Genomic DNA, 10,213 nt, shown 5'->3' with positions numbered 1-10,213 from the left:
TCTTTTATTCTCTTTTTTATTCTTTTCCTTCCCCATTTCCTGTCTCTTTTCCTCTTCTTTTCCCTCTTCTCTTCCCTTTCCTCTTTCTCTTTTCCCTTCCCTATCCTTCCTTTTCCCCTTCCCCTCCATTCCCCCCCCCCCCCCCCAGCCTCTCGCCGTTTCCCCGCGTTTCATCATGCAGCTGCCGGGACCGCGGGGTGCCGAGCGGCGGGGGGGTTGGCCGCGGCCGGGGCCGGGGCCGGGGCCAGGTCTGGAGCTGCCGCCGCAGCACGCCCCGTCCCGTCCCGTCCCTTCCCCACACAACCCCCGGGGCCGGGGACCGCCGGGCGAAGTTTCTGGTCTCGGTTCTCCCTTCCCCGCCCCTCGAAGGCAGGAGGAGGCTGCGGGGGGGGGGGGGGGGAGCTGCTTCGGAGGTGGCTTTGCCGAAGCCCCCACCCGCTCGGCTGCCGTCGGGGGGGTGTGTGCTGTGCTCGGAGGAGTCCATTTTAGCTGCGGACGCGGCGCTGGGAGAAGCGGCAGCGCCCCGGGGGGACGGGTCGGTGCGGCGGGAGGGGAAAGGCGCCTCGGTGAGGCGTGCAGCGCCTGCACACTCCGGGAGGTTGTGGCAGCAGAGAGCAGCGCCTGGGCTGCGCTCAAACCTCACCCCCCCCAACCCCTTCTTTTTTTTTTTTCTTTTTTTTTTTTTTTTTTTTTTTTTCTCCTCCAAAAACATGGCTGAAGCTGGGACGGGGTTTTTGGAGCAGCTCAAGTCTTGCATCGTCTGGTCCTGGACTTACCTCTGGACGCTGTGGTTCTTCATCATGCTCTTCCTGGTCTACATCTTAAGGGTGCCCCTGAAGATCAATGACAATTTAACCACAGGTACACTGCGGTCATCCTCACGGTGCTCCCTCCTCGCCATAGGCAGCTGCCCTCCCCTTCCTCCCCTGAAGCTCTCGCCTCCCGGGGGAAGGGGTCGGTTGCTGCCCCCCTCGGATGCCGGGCTGACCTGGCAGCCCGAACCCCACCGTTCCCCGCGGTACTCCGCGATCGGCGTAAAACCCGCGGAGGAGCCTGGGTGTCCTGCCGTGCTAAGGCCGGGGGTGTACCCGGAGGCAGCGGGGTTCTCCGTGGCTTGGTGGTGCGGATGGGATCCAGTGTTTGCTTTTGGTGGGCTCTGTGCTTGGTCCAGACAGCCCCAAGCGGGCTTGAAGGTGCGCAGAGGTCGGCTGAGAGTTCCCCACTGGATCTGAGAGCCTTAGGGTAGTTGTGCTGCAGCAGGGACAGGCTGGAGCAATCCCAGCGTCACGCAGAGGGTGCTTGGTGGTGTGCAGGGAGATCATCAGCTGGGGAGCTATAATGCTCCCGCTTGTTTTAGCTGCTGGAACGCGTTACCTGAGGGATGCTGCAAAACTTCCCGCTGGGGCCTTGTGCCCCCAGGCTGAGTTCTGGGGTGTGAGGGCTGCGGTGGCACTGGGGGAGCTTCTCTGTCTCCTCTTTAATGCTGTTAGTAGAGGTGGGGAGGTCAAGATGACTTCAGGAGGATAGGGCAGACCGTGGGCATGCACCAGCTGAAGCTTGCTGGAGTTGTATTTCACGCTGGACTTTTACTAGGGGAGTTAACAAATCGGTTTTTGATAGCAGGCTCTTTGAAAAAATATTACATGTTTGATTTTTCAGGTAGTGGCTTAAGCTGTTTTACAGGGCTTGGGTTTTATTTTTTGCTTTTTATATTTATTGCATAAATGCTCAATAGCAAAACTGCCCTTCCCACCCCCAGTGGTGTGCTTTTGGTGTACTTCTGAGAATAACTAGAGAACTTAAGGCTGTTGAGTAAAAACTGTGCAGTGTGTTCAGTTCACAAGCCTAAGTCAGGAACAACCAAAAGTAATTTGCATCTCGTATGCTCCCAGTCTCAATTCATTTCCATAACAGGCTTATCTTTGATGTAGGCTAAGTATGTAAATACAGACCCATCTTCAGTTGCAGGGCAGCACATTCTTTCCGGGAGTTTTCTTAGGAGCAGGTGGCATATGTGTGCTTGAGGGATTCCAAAGGGAAATTACATTTGTGGAAAATTCTTGGTTTCTTTGAAGGATAAAAAAGGATCTTGGTTATTATGTGGAATACGTTTGTATTCAGGGAGTAAAATGAATACCTTTTCCCATACAATTTATATTACATTCAAGCATTCTTTCAACAGGATTGAAACTTTTATTATGTTTCTGATAAAAAGTAGATATCAGCTTATTCTTCTGAATGATGACAAATGGTGAGCACACAAGTTTGCTGGAAGATTATTACTGTTGCTGTGGACTTTGCTTTGACTGTTAGGACTTTAATGAGTCCTAACTGTTAGAACTTTAATAACTACCTTAATGAGGTAGTATGCTGCTATTACACTGAATCAGAACTAACTTAGGTAGTGTTGGCCAGTCTGAATTGGGCAGTTCTGTCTTTGTCTTGGAATTGCTTGTTTTCCCTTCCTGTGTACTCTCATCATTTAATTTCCCCCACGCACACTCTGGAGAAGGCTATTTGTTGTGGGTGCAGATGAGATGTAACCCATGAGGCATCCCTGCTGCTGGGAGGCCGAATGTTACCTGAATGCTCTTGTCCATCTTTCTGCCCTCATTTGATAAGCCTCTGCTGGCAAATCCAGCATAAAATAAAAAAATTAGAAAGAAAATGATGTGGCACCTTGCAATTTTCACTTTAAATGTAAACACAATTAAAATTACTTTTAAATACAATTTTGGTCAAATTTGCTAAATATGTTTTTGAGCAAGTATCCTGTTTGTTTTGGCATTGCTGCACACTGATTAGAACAAGACGTAATTCTTGTTACTTTGGTCTTAATAATTGATGTAATGCATATGGCCCAGGTAAACTTTGCAGGCCATGGCTGTCAAGCAAAAACGTCACAATGCTTTAAATTATCATTTTCACCGCTGGAAAATAATCACAGCATCCATCTGAGACCTAATCGAGCCCATGTGATGTTTTTCTAGAGTTTGAATCATAGAACCACAGTATGGTTTGGGTTGGAAGGGACCTTAAAGCTCGTCCAGTTCCAACCCCCTGCCACAGGCAGGGACACCTTCCACTAGAGCAGCTTGCTCCAAGCCCCGTCCAACCTGGCATTGAGCACTGCCAGGGACGGGGCAGCCACAGCTTCTCTGGGCAACACATTCCAGTGCCTCACCACCCTCACAGGGAAGAACTTCTTCCTAATATGTAATCTAAAACTCCTCTCTTTCAGCTTAAAGCCATTCCCCCTTGTCCTATCACTACTAGTTTGAACCAACTAATTCTTGATGCAGTTTCCCATTTGAAATGTTACTTGGGTCTGCATTCAGCTGAGTCATAGAATCATAGAATCTTAGAATAATTAGGGTTGGAAAGGACCTTAGGATCACCAAGTTCCAACCCCCCTGCCATGGTCATCCTTGTTTTCACTGAAATGTCCCCAAATGCAAGCAAAATGACAGTATAAAATCTGTAAATAGGAGTTATTTTCCACAACTGTGTGTTTTAAGTATCAATGGGGTTAAAAAGACTGAAGAAATTAACAGTAAGTCCCAAAGTGCTTGATGAAAATTAGTTACCAAGGGAGAAAACAATAGGCACAATATGGCCTTTATGCATCATCTATTCCTAAATGAGGCTTATTTAAAAAATCAGCACTGGCTGAGGGTTGAGGGTTTTTTCTTTTGTTTTGTTTTTCAAAGCTTTTGTGAATGGATTAAAACCAATCTGATTTATTGTGTTCACCCCCAGTTGATCTCAATAGGGTACTGTCATTGGTTTAAGGTTGCTCATAAAGTAATGGCCCCTCATGTGGCACTAATCAAGTATATCTCCGTGATGTGAAGTTGCTAATAAAGCTTCTGCATGACATATAGAAATGGTATGGTGGTTAAAAACAATGACTGGGCATTTTCCCAGAACAGGCTGGATCTGTTGGTGAGCTGAGGTCAAACAAACTGGTTTTCGGTGCCACCAGACACAGGGTTAGGCAGCCGGTGGGAGAAATGCAGTGCCACAGGTTTGATTTGCACCTCACAGGATAGTGATTTAAAAAGGGTTTAGATACTTAGATCAAATGTCTTAAGCTGAGTCCTCAGTGGGCTGTTGTGGTAGTAAGGACAAGCATGGCATGTAAGGAAGGGTACCTATTGGTGGGGCTGGTAATTCGTGCTGCTGTGTGATTTTGTTTTCCTATGCCTGATGTCAGTCTTTTTTGAAAGAAATTTGAAAAGCTGGACAAAATAGTGGAAAAGTGCTTGAGAGAAGCATCAGAATAAGAGATTTTGCTTGGGTGGTTACTGAGTTACAGTAAAGTATTGTAATGGGGGAAGAAGAAACGACCTTTTAATCAGGAAAAGCATAATAAGAATTGATGACTGGAAGCAGAGTGAAAGCTCCATTTAGTCATAATCAGGCATTAATTTTAAATGATCAGCTGCTAAAGAACCTTTGGGTTTCCCATGGCTGGAAGTCTTCAAATCAGATGGCGGAACAGGAGCCACTGGTGGGCATACAGCTTTAACTGGGTTTTCAGCGAGGACGGGCAGTGGGCTGTGCGGGAAGATAGACCACTTCTATTAAGGTGAAGCATGGGGCCTTTTTTCCACCTCTTTTGATGTCCTACAGGTGTGCACACCCAGAGCGTTGGCATCCATGGTATTGCAAGCACTCACCCTGTGTGTTTCACTGGGCTTCCAGGCTTGGAAGTCCTCGCAGTTTAGGGCAAGTTTAATTTCGGTATCCTCAGTGGAGTACATTACTGTGGTATAATCAAAGGCGAATCTAGTCTGTTGCATAAACATATTAATGATAATTATGCTAAAAATCTGTGCAGTTTCATGGTTTTTGCATTTTGTTGAAGCCTGATGTGCAAAGCATATCAGAAAATCCTTTATGAACAGGAGTGCTTGAACTATTGTAACTGTACCATTAGCCAGGAAGCAAGAGAGGAGACTTAATACGCCAGGCTAAAATACCAAATACAGAACAAGTAGCTGAGGAAGTGGGTGTTATCATCTTACTCCAAAATAATTAGAACAAACACGATTATTTTGTATAACGTGCTGTATTTTCCTCCCGTGTTGTCACTCCCGTGATTTCTGAACGCCACATTAATCTGAACTAGGGCACACCGCTTCTAAAAATGGGCAACCCGGCTTGTTTTTCCTGATGTAAGGTTAACTTTCTGATCATGCCTGAAGAAGGAGAGGGTCCCAGAAGTTAAACCGATTCTGATCATTTATTGATCCTTTCAAAGTGCAACAGAAAGATGGGCTTAATAACCAGAGCATTAAGTGCCACTGGCTTGTGACGAGGCAGACAGGAGGAATCCTTTGCGTTGCTCAAGGTACAGAAATCAGAAAAACTGGTTTACTAAAAGTGTGAATCGTAAAGCTGGTGATACGAGCTCTAGGTTGAATCTAGCTCTGTCGGTGTCTGTGGAGTAGTGTTAGCTTTGTGTGGGACATCCCACTTGAGCTGCACCAGAGCAAGGCCCTGTACTGCCACCGACTGAATGTCTGGAGAAGGGAGGTTAGAAACCTACAGCAGCAAATAAAGCAAGTAATGTTGTCCTGCTGGGCCCCCGAGGTCAGCAGCCCCAGGAGAACCGTGGCTGGAGGAATCAGACCACATCACCTTGGTGGGGAGCTGGTAACTGTGACAAAGTTGTGTTCTGAGGAGCACGGTGCCTTTCTTCTGCATGAGTTTTTAAATCATCATTATGGCATTCCTACTCAAATAATTACTCAGGGCTTTTATTAAGGTGTGGTTTGTGACCAGGTAATAGCCTTATCTTAGAACCCAGAGCCTGAAACACTGCACATGATGCCAGCCACTGGAGAGGAGGAAGAGGCTCATGTGCAGCAGCACTTGTGGCACTGGCCAGCACCAGGTTCCTCACTCGCGCGTGCACGGGCAGGACGACAGAGCAGATAGAATGTGTTCCAGGTGTCTCCTCTGTTCCTTGTAAAATAAGGATAACATTTTTCTTTCCCTCTCTGTGAAGACCCACAACAGAGAGGTTTTTAGGCAGCCAGAGGCTATGGTGATCTGCTCCACCTCAAATGCATTCACTGATGTGTACATTTCACAGGCTTCAGTGAGTAAAGCTCTTGGACCACTCCTATCTCACTGAACCCTCCTTCATGTTATGAAAACTCTCCAATATTTAGCCATGCAAGAAAGCTGGGTGTGATTCTATAGGCAGAAATACTGCAGGAGGTGGAGGAGGTGAAGCGTGACTGTCAGGTTTAGGCTACGCTGCCTGAGGGTGGTGGTTGCTCTCAATGAAGCTCATCTTTCTAGTGTTCCCTTCCTGGCTTCCTGACCTTGCAGATCTATATTGGGCACTGGTACAATGTGCTACAAACGGTGTGAGAAGTAAGTAACTTTCATTCCCATGGTCTCAAATTCAGGCAGCAGCAGAAAACATTCACTGGTATTAAAATTTAACCATTCTTTCCTGCTGGTGATATTTGTCTGCCTGGAGCTGCGTGTGGGCCAGGCTACAGTGATGGGTGAACCACCCGTGGGGCAGCAGGTTTCTTAGGGGGCTGGATGCTGGGGGGTTTGTCCCTCCTGGGCCGGGGAGCATGGCTGTGGGTGCTGGTGCTGGGGCTGCTGGGCATGTTGGGGTGTGTTTGTGGTGATAGCATCTTGACAGCATGGTCAGGAGGTATCGTTCCCCTTCATGAGTTTAAGCCCAGGAAGTTAATCATGAGTCTTGCAAAACATTAACCTGACCAAGGCCAGGGAGTTTCAAATGGATTAAAACTGAGTGAGCAGCTGCTTTCTGTCGAGAAGAGCTGAAGGACAGTTACTTTTATGCTTGTGGGCTTGCTGGTAGTTGCTTGTCCTTCTTTCAAAGTCATGTGCGATTGTGGAGATGGGTTTTGCTGTGTGAGCTGCAGGAGTGTGGTAACCTGTCCATGGAAAACCTGGAGCAGAACCCCAATGCCACTGAAAGATGGAAAAGATAAAAAGATGAAAGTACAGTGTAGGTTGTTTTTTTCGTTTGTATGAACTTGAACATTGAAAGCACAATTTTAAATACATAACCACTTCTGATGAGGTCAGCATTAATTCTGCATCTGGATTTTACAAAAACCAGCTATATCGATAGTTTACCCACTGCACCCAGACCACTGCTTGTACTTTTTGCATTTCTCAGAGTGTAAATGAAGTCTTTCCTAAATACTGATCTTATTTTCTGCAGTCCTAATGGAATTAAAGTAAACAGTGTTTTGTTTACTGTTAACCTCTGTCTTCAGTTGTATCAGTTACAGCCCTGTGAGCAGTCCTAGTGGCTGCTGAGCCTCCAGGCAGGGTTTGGATGTTAGAGGTTTCTTTGGTCTGCCTTTTGGGGTTGTTGCCTGGATATAGGCTAATCCTCAAGAGGTTACTCTAAAACAGATTTTAACCATTTTAAGCATGTGTATTTTCAGCATGGTACACTTGGAAACTTATGGAAAAGAATATGATGTGCATGAAAGCAGTGTTATTTTTGACAGAAGTCTTTATAGATGAAACTTTGGATTCTTGTGGGGGGAAGGCCCTAACAGAACTTGTTAGATCAATTCCTGATGGATGCAGCATACAGTGATACTGGTTTTCTGTCAATTTGGGCAGGAGTTTGATTTTTTTGATTGAGTTTAATTTTTCAGTCAGCATCAAGTTCAGGAAACTCAGAGAAAATGCAAGGTTTTCGGAAAACACTGCTTTAAGAAATGGACTTTCATACTGCCAGAGCTCTGGAAGATTTGCAGCCAGGATTTCAGGGGAAATGAGTAAGCCAGAACCTTCAAAACAACATTTAATAAAAGCTGGAGTGAGCTTACTGTGACACTGGCTGATGCGCAAGCACGGAGTTGTACTGCCAGCTTCTGACTGAAGTCTGGTGTCCTCTGTGTGCTGATGGAAATCTTCAGGAGTCCTCCTAAAACTGCATATATATGTAGTGGGATTTTCCCAAAGCATCCGCTGGGTGCGTGGATATATTTAGGCTGAAAGAACATAAGCCCCATTGTTCACAGAGGTTGTAGGTCCTAATTGTCTGAGCAGCCCTGAAAATACTGTGATTCTAAAGTAAAGGAAAAAATTAAAATAGATTTCTTTGTGTATGTGGTTATTTTGTAAGCAAAGCAAATGCAAAAATCCAGATCATGAATTTGCATTTGTGAAAGACACAAGAAGTGCTCAGTGGTGTCAGTGCCTAAAGGATTTGGAGAAATACATAACTCAGTGCCAAAGCTCCACGTTAACTGAAAGACCAAAGGATATAATGCCTGCCTGGAGAGCAACACTTAGCAGGAATTAGGAAGATGATGCTGGTGGATAAAACAGGGATTTGGGAGGGAATGGTATGCCTGTGGTTTAAAGTGGGCTCTGAAAACAGCAGCATCTCTTGAGAGGAACTACACAGAGCACATTGCTAGTGTAAGGAAGCTCAAACTTTATCTAATCACAGAGAAGCTACAGAAGAACTCGATTGTAGCTAAGGAGGAGTAAGCGCTTTAATCTGGTTGGCAAACATAGTGAGCTGCCTCAATATTTGGGGTTAAAATGCATGTGTTGCCCTTGGCGGAACTGGGGACAAATTACCTGTGGTCTGAAGAAGAAGCCTGGCTTCTTCTGAGACATGCTGCTTGCAATGCCCTCACTTGAGTAGAACAAAGAATTGAGAGGTGGTTGCTTGCACTGTAAACTATAACGTGGGAGAAAAAGCAGGTACTGAAGTAACTTTTATTATAGGGGAGACAAATCTTACAAAACCGGGTGGCTGCAAGCTGAATCCAGAGTAATGCACATGCCAAGTATGTTTTTAAAGGAAATTCTTGAAGATGTGTGCGTTTGGACCCAACTGCTATGGCAAGCGATGCTGTGGCTTTGCAGATCTCGCTACCATGGTACTAAGACTGTCAGCGTGATGGGGATTGCCAAGCTCAGTAGTGGGAGGACCAGGACTGAAATCTAATGAACAGGATTGCTGGCTAGTAAAAACCCTATCATGCTGAGTTTAAAACCCCCACACCCTGCTGGAAGCAATCACTGACAGCGTGCAGGTAGGTTGTGCAAGCACAGCAGCTCCAACAGTCCCTGGATGTGAAGGGCTTCAGTGCATGTGCCAGACCGCCGTCCCCACTGAGTCCAAGGTTTCTGCGCATAGCTCGGTCAGCTGGCAAGCGCTGTGCTGAAGGGAGGGTTATTTGTCTTGTTGGCAAGTGGTAAAGCAAACAAAACCACTCAAGTGGTGACTCGTATTGGATGACTGAGCAGTTTCTTCTGGACTAAAAGCTACTGAAATTAACGTCACCGTCAGAAAAGGATGAAGGCGCAGTCTTAGGTGCAGCAGTCGCAACAAGGCAGGATTCAGCTTTTTTATAACAAGGCTAGTTGTTAAAAACATATTTTATACCTAAAAACACAAGGCCCCACTCCAGGCAGTTGTTGGTATGGTGGCTGCACCTGAGAGCTGTGCTGAACTGCACAGGGAGAACTATGGCATGGGGAAATGAGACCCTGATCCCACAAGTCTTTAATGGTATGGTTTGTTCTGAAAGTATAGGCCCAGGGGTTTACTGCAAAGATAATTACTATGCATGAATTCTTAATAACTGGGGCCTAAATACTTTACCAAGGTACTGCAGGAAGCCTGTAGCAAAACCAAGGGATAGAGTCCACAGCCTCTTCAAAGGCAGTTTCCCCTCTTGTGATTTGATGGATGCATCTAAGTTTTAACTTTTTTTACCAGAGCTACTTCAGGAATTTAGGGGCATTTGTCACAGAATTCAAGATAAAACCTAGCTTGGTGCTGTGGCCAGACTGTGAGGTGCTTTCAGGGGTGTTACTCCTCCGTTAACTGTTAAAAGGAGGAGTGTCCAAAGGCTACTTCCACCTGTTTTTAAATCAGCTCTTTGTGGCACTGGAGGCATCTATTGAAAGATTGTGTTATAAACTCCAGCTTGCCCTTGCGTCTGTGAAGTGTCATGTGGACCAGTGATGCTGTGTAAATACTAATGAGTTAAAGTTGCTTTGTACACTCCCAGCACAGGGTAATTGTATTTTTTTGTGTGTGTGTTTCTTAGTTGGGCGCTTAGAAGTGCTTCTTAGAAGGGCAGCCGGTTTTAACACCGAGAGCACTAAGCTTAAGCAACGATAATGCATTTAAAAACAAGAGTTAATGTCATGCTTTCAGCAGACAGAA

General features: G+C 46.0%; 1 protein-coding gene across 1 annotated transcript in view; it reads left to right on the top strand.

Annotated features, from left to right (window-relative positions):
• The first annotated feature begins 311 nt into the window (after positions 1-311).
• The window catches only part of ST7 (suppression of tumorigenicity 7), a 150,424-nt gene continuing 140,522 nt past the window's right edge, over positions 312-10,213 (top strand). The window contains exon 1 of the mRNA XM_061373028.1: positions 312-861. Within this exon, the coding sequence (XP_061229012.1) occupies positions 711-861 (151 nt within the window). The 5' untranslated portion in view covers positions 312-710. The remainder of the gene's footprint in view (positions 862-10,213) is intronic.

Source organism: Neopsephotus bourkii, unplaced genomic scaffold (assembly GCF_033783945.1).
Source record: "Neopsephotus bourkii isolate Nb327-2 ecotype Australia unplaced genomic scaffold, CSIRO-AGI_Nbou_v1 NB_1624, whole genome shotgun sequence".
Taxonomy (NCBI): Eukaryota; Metazoa; Chordata; class Aves; order Psittaciformes; family Psittacidae; genus Neopsephotus; species Neopsephotus bourkii.
Note: the sequence above shows the minus strand (reverse complement) of the source record. Positions and strands in the feature narration are given on the sequence as shown.